We start from the raw sequence: 15,823 nt of genomic DNA, 5'->3' as shown, positions 1-15,823 counted from the left end.
ATGCGCACTGTGCAACGTGCGCACCCGATTTCCGATTAACCGCACGGTGACCTGGGAGTGTTTTTATGATATCACGGTTTTACGCAGGCTTTGGTTTAGAAAGTTTATTGTCCTAATTTTCATCCCACACACACACGCTATGACACTGCAAAATATTTCCACTCTTCTTCCTGGAAAAATTCACACACTTTTGTAGTTGTACGTGTAGCCATTCATTCTCGGGACATTCAGCAAATATTGCTATTATTCAACTCGTTCATTGAGAGAAATTAGCAACGTCACGAACTATTGCAAAATCTTGTGCTTTTGGGATGTCTCAACGGTGAACCCTGTAACTGCCGCCCCGGATGTGGCACTACATAATTTCTCGTTGCAGCCAGTATGTTTGGATTTCCAGGCCTTCCTTGATCTTCACCGGATCATCGCGCGCTTCCGTATCGAACTGGCCGATCGTCTGCAGCAGACGCTCACAGGCCTGGCTGATCTGGATGCGCATCGCTAGGGAAAATACTTGGATGCAATAACATTCTGTAGTATAGCAATAACACTCCACAACACCGCTTACGTTGTGAAGTGGATTCCATTTTCGATGCGATGGTCATCGTTTCCCCGAACCTATGGCATAAACCGACCCTTAAAAAACATTACACCGTAGTTTTCTATTGATTTGTCTTCTTACAGGCAGTAGCGCGGCATAACCAGTCCAACTACGCCCGACACAACTGCACCTGAAAAGCGTAATAATTTGTGTAAAACACGCAGTTATCATGAAATTACATTTCGCATATTTTGGCTGACTGACAAATAAAGCAGGCAAAGAATTTAACCGATCGAAAAGTATTAACTTGCTTCCAGTATTCTGAAAGTGCGCAGGCGTATCGTTTCGTTAAGTGAGCGAGTGTTAAGGCAAATGGCCCGGCACATGGTGTCAGAAATGGGATACATAGAGTAAAACTTTCGCTTTTGCGCAATTAGAATCAATTTTTTGTAATACTTTATCATTCTAAAGCTCATATATTTGGATACATTGTTCTAAAAACCGTTTGCGCGCGCAACATCCGGTTGCGGAGATATGGCGTATTAAAGTGGGCTAAAAGTTTAAATGCATTATTGTGTACCAAAAGTCTGGTTATTACCCGATCTTCTTGAAACTTTCTGATAAAGGACACATGGCCATAAAATCGAAAGTAAACCAATTTCAGGTTCATAGCACTTTCCCGTAAATTTAAAATGAATCCAAAATTTTTGGATCTCATTTTGAAACCGGGAAAAAAGTCTATGAATCTGATATCGGTTCTTTTTTGACTTTATGTCCACGTGTGTTTTGCAGCAAATTTTCAAGCAGATCGGGTAATAACCAGACTTTTGGTACATAACAATGCATTTAAATTTTTCACCAGTTTCAATACGCCATATCTCGGGAACCGGATGTTGCGCGCGCAAGCGGTTTTCAGAACAATGTAGTATACAAATCATTTAACTTTAGGATGATATAAAGTATTACAAAAAATGATTCGGAGTGCGGGAAAACTAAAGTTTAAATGTATGTACCCCAGTTTTGACGCTGTGTACCGGGCCATTTTCCTTATAACAGAAAAACATGGTTTGCGAGTAGTTATAGTATGAATGAATCCTGTATCTCGTAGCGCTGCTGTCAACTTCACATTAACAATAAGTAAAGATTCATTTAAATACAGCAGCTAAAGCAAATTACCGCGGCTTAAGCTGTTATAACCGCAGTACCTGTGTGTGCACCCAAACGCAATCGCAACTGATCCTGCGGACGGTGTTTCATTTTAAACACTTTAATCTGTTCAAGCAACATAATGGCCAATCGACAGATCTCCACGGCATGTTTGTTGCCGTTGCGTGCCGGGATACCGGACGCCACGACGTAGCAGTCACCAATGGTTTCCACCTAAATTGTGAATAAAGTTGTATCAATTGAATTTGTTACATTTGTAATTAGAAGAACAGTTCGGTAATTATTTGGTATTACGTAATAGCAAAAAAATGGGATAATATACTATCAAGTTAGTGCAATAGGTTTTTGACTGCAACTGGTTTTACTGTGTAAGCTTTTGGAAATTATTTCATTCTTACTTTCGATAATACAAAGTAATTATTGATTCATACCCTAGTGAGAGAGGAATTGCCCATTGAAAATGGGTACATACGAGTACCTTGTACGCATCGAATTTCATGATGGCTCCGTCGAAAGCCGTGTAAAGATCATTGAGCAGGTCGACCACTTCCGTTGGGCTGCTCATGGACGAGATGGTCGTAAAACCGACTATATCGCTCTGGAAGATGGTCACATTGTCGTAATCTTCCGGCTTCACTTGTTCGCCGCGTTTTAACTGGTCGACAACCACTCTGCAAACTAAATATTTACAATTTGCTAACATTTTCATGAGAATCTCGCATTAATACCTGGGGAGAATTTGGTACAGCAGCTGCTCGCTCTTTTCTTTCTCCAGTTGAAATTGTGCCGCTTTTTCTTCCACGGTGGCTTGCAAATCTAATGTGTAGTTTTCCATTCGACGAATCAGCGTGTCGAGAATACTGCCTTGTTCGGCGTTGGATCTGCGAAGATAGAACAAATAGGTTCAAAAACTCGTGTACCGATTGGAAGGGCACGCAGCATTTTCGCATAACTCACTTCTCGCTTTCTTTTACTGCGCTTTTGATCTGCGCTATACGGGGACGTTCCAATGGATTGCTGGCCCAACACTGCTTAAGAAGCACCGAGATTTCCGGTGGGCACTCGTTGGCATCGAATTTCGGTCGGAACGGTTTGTAGGCTTTCTGTGCCACTTTGGCGACGATCTCTGAAGAAAAGTAAACCTAAATTAACGTTAGAGATTTTTTATAGTGACAGTGACTTGTTTCCAGTGACTTTGCTTCCGAGACGCTTATGATAATTGCCAATTGCTACAACCATCGAGTATTATGCAATATCTATTGTGACCCTTCAGAATGTCGTACTTTAATTATATGACCCGTACGTTATCGCGTGGCCCATTTTAGAAACGCTTATGTTAATGGTTTACAATTATAATTTTATATAACATTTTAGTAAACAAAAAACTAAAGAAGTGTCGGTCATACGGTCAGGTTCCATGCCGGTGGAGCTGTACGCTGTCTCGCGCATGATGATCTCTGAGAGAATAATGGCGTACGAGTAAACATCGCCTTCTTGGGTCCCTCCGGCAAACGGCCGCGACAGCAGTTCGGGCGCGGTCCACAGTAGGGTCGCGCAGAAGGCGCTGTCTTGCGTCAGCGGTACGGTGCGAGCGAAGAATGACGGTAGGCCGTAGTCCGCCACTCGCGCAATAAAGTGCGCGTCCACGAAGCAACATTTCGAGGTCAGCCGACCGTGGCATCCCAGAACGTTGCTAATGACCGATAGGCCACTGAGAATGTTCTTGATAAAGGAGAATTTGAAGATCCAGTCCAATTTCACATCGCTGGACTCCAGCAGATCCTGCAGGGGCACGTTTTTATACAGTTTGGTCGTGAATAGGCTTAATATTATTAAGCTTGTACATTTTACACATTCTAATTAGCATCTATTACTGTTCCTATTAATAAGTGTATTAACATTTAAAAGATAGTACTTAGTAGCAATTTCATCTATCACTTTCTGTCAGTCTGTTACGTAGATAATTTTTTTTAACCAACCAACGCCTTTTTACAGTCTACGGGATGTGACAAATAAATTACAGACGATAGATCGAAATAGAAGGCAGTAATAACGAGAGGCTTGTAGCAGAATGCTGCGGAAACCATCGTACTGAATCAATCGGTTCCCGGGGTTGTTTTGTACATGCCCGTAAAAAAAACGATTTTGTGCTTCCATTAAAAGCAGCTGTTTTTTTAAGGCGGATGGAACTTATTCGAGTTTCTACACTAAATAACTATGTAATAGAAATACATTAGATGTTTAACTATTCATTCACTGCGACAACATTCATTGCGACATTTAAAGAATTCTGGACCAGTAATCCCGGGCGATGAAAATCTTTTTTAATGGATAAATGGACTTACACTGACGCTGCCCTTTGAACAGTAATTGTACATAACCACTGCCCGCCCCGGTCCCGGGCACAGGCCATGTAGCGCCAGGACGTTCTCGTTGTTGATGGCACGCACGGTCTTCACTTCCTTCAGCACGGAACTGCTCATGTCCACGTGCGACACTTCGCATACCCGCACAATAACGCGATGCTCCTTGAACAGTGCCATAACGGTGCGGGTTTGGAACTGTTAGTGGAAACGGTCACATGACACGGTAATATTATTGAGAACTTGTGTTAAAGATGATCCATCCTTACGGTATACATGATTAGTATAGATGCTAACCTTGCTCATATCGTTGAACATGGATTTCATCTGCAGACTGATATGACTGCCGCCCGAGCCGTGCTGATGCTCTTTGTCTTTGCCGTGATTGCGCGGCAGGAAGATCTGCGGCTTCTGGATATCCGCCCAGGTACCCAGTAGATCCATCTGGGCCAGTTCGGCTTTGCGGGTGTAGTAGCGGTACAGGAAGATGCCCAGAGCGGTGCCGATAACTAGAACACCGGCCACAGCGCCCAGCGCAATACCCAGTGTCTGCTCTGCAGGCACCGCATACCGTTTAAGACATTTGCTTACTTATATGTAAACAAATTAATTAAATATTTTCCTGAGTACGTTTGGGCTGATGTGGATTATCATATTCGTGATTTAATGATTACGGTACTCAAGCAAGAACTTAAGCGAGAAATTCCAGATAATTAATAAGTTATTCCGTTAAAAAGCTTATTTATCACACAGAAAATTTGTCGTATTATATATCGTACTTTGTTCTAACTACGTTAACCTTAACAACGCCCAGTAAATACTAAACCATTAGAGAATAATTCGTCTGACTAATTATAGAATATGCATTAGAGAATTCTCCTGTATGGTGCTAACTGTTAACTTTAAGTAGTGTCCTTTACTTGAGTTATCACAGATGGGCTTATCTCCCAGATATCCACAGAACGGTTCATTGATCGGCGGTGTTTTCGCCGCTGACAGCCAGTGAAATTGCGCCACTTGGTCGAATGTGTAAGCGGGATTCTGGATAATCTTGTAGCCAAAAAAGTCGGCAATAATCTGCAGATTATTTCAAAATCAACGGTCTAATCTTTTTCGCATTGGCAACGCTGCCGCTAGAATAATTATTCTAATTTTGTGTAAAGCAGTCAGCTGGATAACCATCCAGCTAGGCGTCTATTTGAACGACGAGTACTGACGGAAATTATGGTGGTATGCGGTTGCGCTACAAATACTGTTAAATTCAAACCGCATAAATATTTCTACATTTTGTTTGTGCAAGTAAATAGTGTAATACTAGTGCACCGTTGCGCACTAATTTCTAAAATAAACTGCCTCAACCACAATAATGATTCTTTAGTGGAACTGGCAAATGGTCGACAAAAAACTCGTATTTGTTTGCTATTCTATTAAAAATTATCGAAATTTTTCAGACACATTTAAACACTTTTATTATACATTTCTCAAAACAATTAATTTCTGTAGTTCGCCGCATGCTTTTTTGATCGACGTTTATCGAGTTTTTTTGTATTTCGTAGGAAATTACTTTTCCTGTGTAAGAGTTCGTGGATGTTTTGTTTGCGCAGTCATAATTACAGCCGAAACGTGGCTAATGCGAAAGCTTTTCTATATGCCGGCAGCATATCATACAGTCATGTCAATGTGCTTACATAAGGGTTCCCCTTGTCATCGAATCCATACATGGAGTGGTCATCATTGCGGTCTCCCAGCGGATTAATGTAAACATCCCCGGTGGCACCTATAAAGCATGCCACATGCCCAATCAGTGCTTTGCGCTGGTGAAATGTAACAATGAAATAAAACAGGATGGATTGGGCCTTTTTACCGGGCAGACTGCGATTCCATTGTGCCTGCGACAATCCGTCAATATTGACGCGAAGATCGATGGATTGGCCGTTCATCAGTGTGCGATTAACGGAGGCCGCATAAACCAGAATCGAATCGTAGAAGGACGCTACATAATGTACCCTTACCGGTTAACGAAACCGCTTATTTACTTTACGCAGAAATCCTATCATTAAAACGCCGCGATTTAAGAAAAAGGATATAGTTCAATGTCACGGCCATCCCGGGGAAATCGCGAGCGGCGGTCTCGTTGAGAGTCTGCGCGAATAACTTGTATCGCTCCGTCCGCGATGTGTCGCGGAGTGTGAGGACCATTAGCGCTTCATACGCTTGTTTGGCCTGATTATCAAAATTATCTTCTGCAATTTAAGAAATAATCCAAAATATTATAATATTTTAAAATTTTTTTAATGGAAAGTCGTACCAAGTTGCCAACCGTTTTTTCCAAGGATATCGTCGCGGAAGGGATCCAACGAAAAGAAGGCATAATCTCCATTGGTAAAGCCCAGATTACTAGCGGCTAGCATAAACTTCCGCAATACTGTTCCATCGGTTAAGATAACCACCACTGCACAACAGGCACAGGAAATTAGACGGTTAGCCGACTACATCAATGACGGCACAGGAAGAAACCAAGAGCCGGCTTTGAGAGAACATACCGCGCGCCGATAAGCTGGCATTCTGCAGGTACTGCTCGGCTTGCGCGGGAATCTTTATGGTACCGTCCTCGAGCGGTAGTTCAATGGGTGTAATGTTGTTGGCGTTGAGATTCTTCACTAAACCTAAAAACAACATAAGCACGTGATCCTGATGCATAGTAATATCGACCGCACCGGGGATTCTGAAGGATTAATCATTACACTATCGTTTTAACGTTTATCGCGCAAAAAAGCACTTCTCTGTTCGAATCCAGTTCTGGCTATTTTTGCGCGCTGGATGTGATCCTCTTTACAAACTTTTTGCTGATTGTTTTAATAAATTTTTAAACGGTGAATAGACAGGCCGATTCCTGTTTTCAAGTCTTACACTGTATCTACATTCTACCGCTTCGGGCAGTTTTAGTCTTCCGTCACATAAATTATCCACCAAAAATTCAGAGACAAGTGGTTCTGTGTTTAAACAGGCCGTAAGAAACGAAGTATTGACTAAAATATTATTGTAGGAGTACTTTGTTCGTTGATCTTGTTGACGTTGTTGTCGCGATTGAAGATGATGGCCACGTTGGTCCAGAGGAATTTCTTGCACATATTGATGAAGAACACCCATTGCGTGTACGTATTATACGACACCCGGGTGATGTAGGGGAATTTGGCTGTGGAATCCACCAGGGTCCCGCCGCCCGTGACGCTGGGAATATGCAGCCAGGTCTGCGGCTCCAGCGACGCCATCATATCATCCGTGCAGCCAGGCCCTGTAAAGGTCATAATTTCCACATCCACGTTTCTTGACAAGGTCCTAATGTTCAGTAAATATTTTCGTATTTTGTTTAGGCTTTCTTACACTCCGTAACGTAAACAGGTTTCTTTGATGTTTTGGATTTTAATCGGATTTCTTGGATGTAATTTCTTAGCTTACCGATAATTACGTCCACCGCATACGTAACCCCGCAGATATAAGTCTGTCCCACGGCATTCGTGACACTACAGTCGCCTTTATACAGGCATAACCGTTCTTCAAATCTCACATCAAACCGGCTTAACGAATCATCGTAACCGGCACGCAATGCGGCTTTCACCACATCATAATCGTACAGATTTTTACTCCCCTGGGTTAAGATAATCCCGGCTTTCAAGGTGGTGGTCGCCGCGGCCAACCGGAGCGAGATAATTAAGCAGAAACCCGTCAACAACATATTTAAGGGAAATAAATATTTTCAAGGCTGTTTCTCAGCACCATCTGTGACGCTTCACGATCACCGACCTCCTCGAACGCTGCCCGACGCGGGAGAAATATGTATACAACACAATTATACAATTATCCATTGTGCCGTTAATTGTTTGCTCGTCGTAATCGATGCCGGTAGCGAGCCAGATTTATTTGCCCAGTATTGATTATACACACCACTCTATCGATCAGAATACAAGACTAGAAAAGCGCTTTATTATTTTGCCAGCGTGTTCACGACTTTGGAGAACAGAGTGTGAAGGTTATTACTGCTGCTGCGCGTTACGCAGTAAGTGCGCTAACAACGGCGGCACGGGGGGTTTTTTATTTTTATTGGGCGTCACCAAGGCGACTGCAGAGGAGCGGCGGTTGTATTCGTGGTAGTTGTAGACCGGGAGGCTGTAGAAACTAAAGAGATTGCCGCCTGCAGCCGCACGGTTTGGGTAGAATTCCGACGGTACGATGGGTGAGACCGGTGCCTCGGGGGCGGTGGGAGCGGGGGCGGGAGCGAGGCGGCTGGTGCGCGTCCCGAGGATCACCTTGGCGCGGCGTGGTGGGAGGATGACGTCGGCGAAGCGCTATATACGTATATAGACATTTCTCATTATTTTGCTGGCGATAAAAACCAGATTAACTATTTTGGGGAGTATACACTATACATGCGTTTTGATTTACGAAAATACGATACTTTGTAATTAGCATCCGCACAGTAAAAAACTTTGTGCGAACCTAATCTTTGCTGCGATGATAATTATTTATCATTAGAAAAATCTGCTATAATTTTTTATGCGCACCCTGTTTCGAGCGCGAAATGGTGATCCAAAACAGAACATGCTCCAGCAACCGTAGAAGCCGCGACGAAATTCTGCAAAACCATAAAATAACGTTAAGTTATTATTTATACTGAAATAATTTATGGAGGATTAGGGCGCTTGATTAAGTGCCTGGTAACTCTGGCTACTGGCGATTAAAATTTTGTGTAGTGCAGTTTAATTTGCTACAGGATTTTGTTCTGCCACTAGGTTGCTACTCTCGGTACGAGTACTAAGGAAGAAGCCTGCATACCTTTGCGATCCCGGAAAAAATCATCGGTATCGGTATCATAATCGTTGTGCATCACAATTTGCTCATCATCCGGATGGAGCAGTTCCTCGCCCGTCTCCGGCAAGTCTGTCCATCCAGCACGGCAACGGCACACACAGCATACCAAGGTTATCAACGAAAACAACACGAGCCACATTGTATGAGGCCAGTCTTATAACGCCGGAGCCGTTACAAATCAGATTAAAAAATTATTATTATTTAGAAAGCGATACGACTGAATGAGGAAATTCACAGGGAAAATGATACGCTATGCAAATTTAATATGCTTCGGCTTATAGTGCTCATACAGCTGCCATTATACCACGGATATTCAGCATCATCATCACTGACATCATGAAATAATATTCTTCCAGCAAACACCGCCGACAAGTGCGTCGTTCTATTGTCTCCAGTGTAATGCGACTATTCATGTAAAATTCCGGGCACATGACCTTATTCTGTGTAGACCAAAATTATCGGGTCCAAACAAAGACATGCTTCGAGGTAATTGGCTTATGTGTGCGACTGAAGATCCCCTGATGCTGAGTAAATGTCGGGCAATCACTTTCAGTTCGCGCTGATTAAATCCTTCCCCGTTGTTCCCGTATCGTGCAGCAGCCAGAACGTCTCCACTAAACCTTTGCCCTGTATAACCGATGCCAAAACGCAATTATATCGCTCATGCAGCACGGGTTTTTACATGAAAGCGGATTACACATTACAGTGCCTAAATTTACCGGAGCTTAGCGCATTAACTCGATTGCGTGTTGAGTCTATTTAACTGCAGCTTCCTGTTGATTACACGATAATCCGATGCCCGGCGGCTTATGCAACATAAATATCGAACGGTGGCAATGAAATCTTTCAATAAGCCCCTGCGCCTCTATAGCAACAGTCGTGCCAGTTTTTGTGGGCAGTCTTTTTGGGAAAATTACTTTTGGTTTTGTATGAGATTGCGTTTGGCCAACCCAACCCTTTGCGTGTCACCGCGCAAAGTGGCTTGCTTAAGCCGCACTAGTTAGTCAAGACACACCTTGACTTGTATCATCCCACGGGATTCGAAAACGAAACGATGGGGATATTTTTCCTCGGCTAGCCGCTTCGTGCTGAGGGTCAGGTGGATTCGGTGCGCTGTTACAAAAACATTTCTCCGTGTGCAGATTGCGGATAGCGTGTTATGCCGCGGATACTAACCGGCCCCGTGGGATTCCATGCGGCTGGCGGTGTTCATCGCATCACCGAATCTGTTATACCGTAAGAAATGTATTAAAGCCATGTATAATACAATGTTTTTCGTTTCGGAAACGCCTTTTCTTCATGGCATCGCACGAACACACCCACTATAACAGCTTGTGTTGAGCCACAACAAATAATCTTCTGCCAATGCATAAGCAAGAATTATTACCGCTACAAAGATTTATTCCTGAAAAAACTCCACAAACTTCCAGTTAAAAATCGCACAAAAAGCGCTGTATGAATCGAAATGTAAGAAAACATCGGTTGACTTTTATCAGTTGTCGTTTTTCAAGTAGGCCCCCTCTTTAAACGGCCTAGTACCGGGTTGCGCTGCGCAAAACCATGTAGGCGAGAACGAATATTTGTTTTTTTCTTACAAACAGTAGCGAGGCATTCGCAATCCGACCACAGCCGCCGCAACCGGACCTGCAGGACAAATTAGAGTTCAAAGAGCTAAAAAAGGAAGCATGGCTCAGCTCGTTACCACTAACCCGAATTAATGCCGACGCGGACCGCCAGAAGACCGGTATCAAGAAAGACCGTATTAGCAATTTGCGCGACGGGTAAAAGATGCAATGCCAGGGCGCACTGCTCACTTGCATGGCTGGTTCCGTTACGATTCGGTACGCCACTAACTACCTGCGTTGACAAAAAATAAAATTCTATGCGTGGTATGTTTTTTATCCGCGATTTTTATTTTTGACAAGCTTTAAGCGTAAATTGTCTTTACTGTTTTACCACATAAGAATCGCTAATAGTCTCCACTTTGTACACATCAAACCGTCCGACAATCTCGTCGAACTTCGAATGCATCAGGTTCAGTAACTGAACAATGGCCATGGGCGATAGTACCGTGGCCAGGTCGGTAAAGGCCGGGATATCGCTGAATATTACCGTCGCACATTCGAACATCTCAGCTTCCACCGTTTCACGGTTTCGCAACCGGAGAACCAGACCACTGCATTGATGTTTTGATTAGACCTTCACTTGAAAATTTTAATTACGTAATTTTTACATATATTTTTGTGTATTTAAATTCACCTTGGAAACATCTGATGTAATAGATGGTCGACCTTCTGCGTCTCTTTAATCAGCATCTCGGTGCGGTCGGTCACGACGGCTTCCAGATGTTGGGCGTGCTGATCAAGCCGCATCAGCATCATCTCCACGATGTTATGCTTGACACGAGCAAAGTAATGCAGTCGCCTGGACAGTACGCCGTTGCGCAATTTCTCGTCGGTTTTCTCGGCGAGACACTCCATGATAAGGTTATGGATTGGCGGTGGTGTTGTGGAGTTGTCCACCACGATACACCCATCAGAATCCTGGAAATGCGTTATTATGCGTAATCAATAATAATAATCAACTTTATCGCAAATTTGAAGAGAAAACATTCCTTCAATGATGTGAACGAAAACCTTGATATTGATTTGTACGTGAGTAGTGTACAGTACTTAATGTGGCCTTTGTGGCATGACTCATTTTTCACCGTGCTTCAAGTTACAAAATATTAATAAAATAATTTTTTAAAATTACAATAAAATAAGTAAAATAATATTTAAAAAAATAATGAAGATAATAATATAAAAATTACAAAACGTATTCAATGAAATAATTCAAAATAAAAAATAAAAGAAGCTAATAAAATCATTGAAATAAAAATATTTTTAATAATAAATACAATTAAAGTAGAATTTGATTATTTTGATATACATTTGTATGAGCATGATATATTGACTTGAATGTATAGATCTGATATATATATAAGCGTTTGGAAATTTGGGGATAAAATTTACGGTGGTGGTTACAAACAGCTCAGCGACAATTCGACCCGTTTGATACGTGTCACACGTTGCTGATGGTGCTCCGTGACTGGCAGCGCATTGTACGAGGTGTGCGTATCCGGTTAGGAGGACTTTAATTGTATAACGTGCGTCCACCAAACACGCTTCTGACGAGAGCATCTTGTGCCCTTTCAAAGGCGACTTGTGGATGTACACCAACGCCTGAGGAAAAGGTATAGAAGTAGTAACAGCGTTTGTCGTAAATTATACAATGCATGTTTGTACAATTGTACAGTGTACCTCTAATATATTCGTCACCCAGTACGTTTTCAAGTCGACATCTAAGAAGTGCCGGTTTCGCTGGAGAAAGGCACGTATTGTTCCCTTCTCTGAGGTTTCATATACAGCATAGAGCTGATGGTTCTGCACGAGTATCCCATGAAACGCTGCTATATATTTATGGTGAATGCCTTCGATCTGCAAAAGCATGCTGCGATCGCCGATCAAAAATATTTTTCGGTTCTGTAGAATATCTTGCATTGCTCGTATCTTTATATTACCGTCAGCAACGTCCGACAGAATTTGGTGTTTTGCATAAAATTGCGCTTGATAGTGCCGGATTTGATAGCTTTGGCAAAGACTTCTTTTTCACCAAGCCATACATTTGTCTCATCACTCGGTGTTCCTCCTGGTGACTGCATTGCATCCCGGACATGAAATAGGCTCGATATACGGTCACGATTTGATTTCTTCCTGTGTAAAAGACGGCAGTAATAAAATTAAAGCAGTAAGCAGAAAAATAATATTAAAGCAGTAAGACAAACAAGAAAAACGGGCTACTTTCACTTGCCTTTCTCTAAGGTAACTGATAAATAATTGTTTTTTACAACTCATTATTGCTTTTCAACAAACATTTCACTGGAAGATAATGGAAGTCGAAACATACCGAATAATAGCAACGGTTACTGCGGTTCCAACGATGATTAAACCGACAACGGCTCCAAGTGCAGCCGGAAGTTCTGTGTGTAGTACAAACCAGGTCGTGGTGCAAATGTGCGGAAAATTAGAAAAGATAGACGTTTATCTACATTTCCATATAAGAACTGTACCATGATACTGCGTATACCAGCAATCTTCGCCATGTAGTCCACATAGTGGGAAATCAGCCGGTAAGGTGGTAGCATTATTAAACCACGTTACCCGGGAAGCGTTGAGGAAACGGGTTCGAGTATCAAATGAAATAGCAGTCTGCAACAAATAAAAATTTATTTTTATGCAGGTCGATTAAATGTTCAGTAGTCATACAAAATTTGCAGGCTGCCAGATAATCAACTACGGCAGCGGTCAGGTACGCACATCAAATCGTCCCAAGGATGGGCTAAACTGCCCAATGGAAACCACACTGAGAACAGTTCCCGAAGCATCCACCGTCATGGTTTTGGTTGGTAAAACGTACGTTCGGTTGAGAAATTTCTTGATAAATGTTGCGCCCGTTAAAAAGCTCAGTTCTTGGCGCACTTCTAAAAACACCTGTAGAAAGACGAAAACAATGAATAATCTGGCACTTGTTATGCAAACGAGAAATAACTGCGCACCTGGGAAAACACTTCGAACAGTTCGTACTGCCACAGTGGATCGGCGATGTTCTGCAAGCAATACTGCCATCAATCATTTGCATTTGTTGCCCGCTACGTCATGCATCATGTAATTTGCATCGGTTCAGCTAATTTCTCTGAAAAAATTTAATAACAACACCTAAAAGCACTAAAAAAAGCACGAAACAAACTGATTTATTTCATAACATTAAATTTAAAAAAAATAAAACCGGATAATCTGTGTATTGGATAGCCTTTAGTCTGTACACGTTTTCGACATTTTTGACTAAGAGATACCAAGTGTGATCGATCTGTTGTCCAGTTGTTGCGTATTAGAAACGCTTCAATGAGATCGTCGAAGAATGAGTCGACAGCAGCTGGCTGCCCGCCCGATCCGTCACCGATAACCAGCAGTGACCGGAACGATTCCCGCAACGCCGTCTGAAACAAAAGCAACAACGCTAACGCTGGTGCCTTATCTACAACGACCTTTAGTTGTACAGTAATAATTATTAACCTGGTTGACGGTATTATCCACGGCATCATCCCCGTAAAGGTCATCGTTAACCGGAACGGCGACAATTTCGAATACGACAAATATCTGCATCAGGTACAGGCAACCGTACAACAGAGTATGCCTTCGGATTATGTTAAAATATGTGGAGCGAATTCTTTAAGATATTTTATGAAATTAATTTATTTTACAGAAAAATTAGTGAAATGCTGTGGATTGCTTACGTAATCGCCGTTTATCAATCCCGCATCAAGAGCAGCAACCTAAGTGTAAAGCAGTTACGAAAAGTTTTTGTTAACATTGACTTTCTGGAATTACGAGTATATTTATGATTTTGGAAACAGGTTACCATGAAGCGGCGGGTCAGCGCCGGTGGAAACAAGAGGACCGTCACTATAAAATATTTTTTAATAATATATGTTGGACATCGTTTAGTTGGGCGAAGACTTGTACCTCTGCGCTTCTTTGCAACGACCAAAGCCTCAGCAAACTGTTCACTACGATTGCTTTTAAGATTCACCGGAAACGAATGGATGAACGCCTTCACACTACTTTTCAGCCGGGCAAGATGACTCGGCAGCGCCGAACACATTAAAGTGTAGAATAACATCCTCATTTCCGGTGCCGAAGTGCACAACACAGTGATACTGGACCAGGAGTACTTGTGCGCCATGGTGGTCAGTGTGTCGACAAACGTTATATCCGGCATGGAAAAGATGTTGAGGACGTTAGGAAAACGCTGGACATTGGCCAGGCGGATATCGGGATTAACAATCAGCATGGGTGCATCGATTCCTGAAATTTGAACAGTAGAATTTCTGACAGATAAAATAATTTTTTAATTATTAATAGAAGTACCCAAAATTTTTTAATGTAAGTTAACTTTACCCGATACTGCATACGCCAGTTCGATCACCGCGTCAGCGCACACTAAAAAATAATATCTTGTGAACCATCAAACATCTGACGTATATATATGTCAGAGTCGCCGCATTTGTCCATAAATTGTTATTGATTGACTCCGGGCTGTCGTGTTTTGGAAACGGCGATACTGATTTCATAACAAATAAAAATGTACTAGTTAAAATGCAGCACAGACAGGAAACCGTTACCCAAACAAGCAGTTTTCAAATAAGCCTAATACATATTTGAGGATTTCATTTAACGATAATACTAAAAATCTACAAAATTTTAGTTTTTAAGACCAGCAACACGCGTTATACGATTCCTATGAATTTTGTTTTTAATTAAAATTTAAAACTGGTTGAAAGACCAGTTTACTGGTGAAAATTGTTTATTTACTGGTGATAGTTGTTTGTTCCTTTTTTTTCTAATTTGGAAAATTCTGGTAAGATAAATAATTTTAATTTTATACCTGATGCCATAATAACGGTGAACTCCTCATCCCATGACGCATTGAACATGTGTTCATTCTGGTAATAGAACGGCCAGAAGAAGCTCTGAATGTTGCTTTTGGGTCCATCGCAACGTTGCCCGTTGGCATCGCGAAGAAAGCTGGGTACGATTGACGTATTCCCTTCCACGCGTTTATCAAATTGCATCGGTATATGCCGGGCACGGGCGAACAGTGGGTCATGCTGCCGTAGATGATCGACCAGAATGTCCAGTGTAGGCACTCTTTCCAGGTAACCGCCCCGCCCTTCCGCTTCCATCATAAACGAGACAAAATTGATCCGTGGAGCCTGATTAGCGTTAATTGATAAAGAAAAACATTCAGGAAATACAAACAAAACCAGGCAAATTTCAAGAAATTT

General features: G+C 42.1%; 2 protein-coding genes across 2 annotated transcripts; both read right to left on the bottom strand.

Moving 5' to 3' along the window:
• Positions 1-139: 139 nt before the first annotated feature.
• On the bottom strand, positions 140-10,046 carry LOC129595668 (atrial natriuretic peptide receptor 1-like). The gene is made up of 21 exons (XM_055492747.1): positions 9,953-10,046; positions 8,902-9,564; positions 8,631-8,701; positions 7,528-8,414; positions 7,121-7,363; positions 6,612-6,734; positions 6,377-6,520; positions 6,156-6,311; positions 5,933-6,070; positions 5,757-5,845; positions 4,989-5,145; positions 4,366-4,622; positions 4,051-4,266; positions 3,112-3,487; positions 2,663-2,831; positions 2,434-2,586; positions 2,184-2,376; positions 1,744-1,918; positions 680-728; positions 566-615; positions 140-498 (listed from the first exon to the last, which is right to left on the bottom strand). The coding sequence occupies exons 4-21, from the start codon at positions 7,802-7,804 to the stop codon at positions 356-358; spliced, it is 3,108 nt and encodes a 1,035-aa protein (XP_055348722.1). The 5' UTR covers positions 7,805-8,414; positions 8,631-8,701; positions 8,902-9,564; positions 9,953-10,046; the 3' UTR covers positions 140-355.
• A 32-nt stretch (positions 10,047-10,078) lies between these two features.
• On the bottom strand, positions 10,079-15,823 carry LOC129595699 (atrial natriuretic peptide receptor 1-like). The gene is made up of 19 exons (XM_055492779.1): positions 15,424-15,823; positions 14,937-14,978; positions 14,502-14,843; positions 14,398-14,441; positions 14,273-14,311; positions 14,052-14,135; positions 13,832-13,975; positions 13,535-13,585; positions 13,296-13,469; positions 13,049-13,187; positions 12,886-12,958; positions 12,500-12,692; positions 12,240-12,416; positions 11,952-12,161; positions 11,197-11,480; positions 10,894-11,113; positions 10,647-10,794; positions 10,533-10,581; positions 10,079-10,163 (listed from the first exon to the last, which is right to left on the bottom strand). The coding sequence occupies exons 1-19, from the start codon at positions 15,722-15,724 to the stop codon at positions 10,109-10,111; spliced, it is 2,769 nt and encodes a 922-aa protein (XP_055348754.1). The 5' UTR covers positions 15,725-15,823; the 3' UTR covers positions 10,079-10,108.

This window comes from Paramacrobiotus metropolitanus, unplaced genomic scaffold, assembly GCF_019649055.1.
Source record: "Paramacrobiotus metropolitanus isolate TYO unplaced genomic scaffold, Prichtersi_v1.0 Parri_scaffold0000081, whole genome shotgun sequence".
Taxonomy (NCBI): domain Eukaryota; kingdom Metazoa; phylum Tardigrada; class Eutardigrada; order Parachela; family Macrobiotidae; genus Paramacrobiotus; species Paramacrobiotus metropolitanus.
This window is presented reverse-complemented; position numbering and strand designations above follow the sequence as displayed.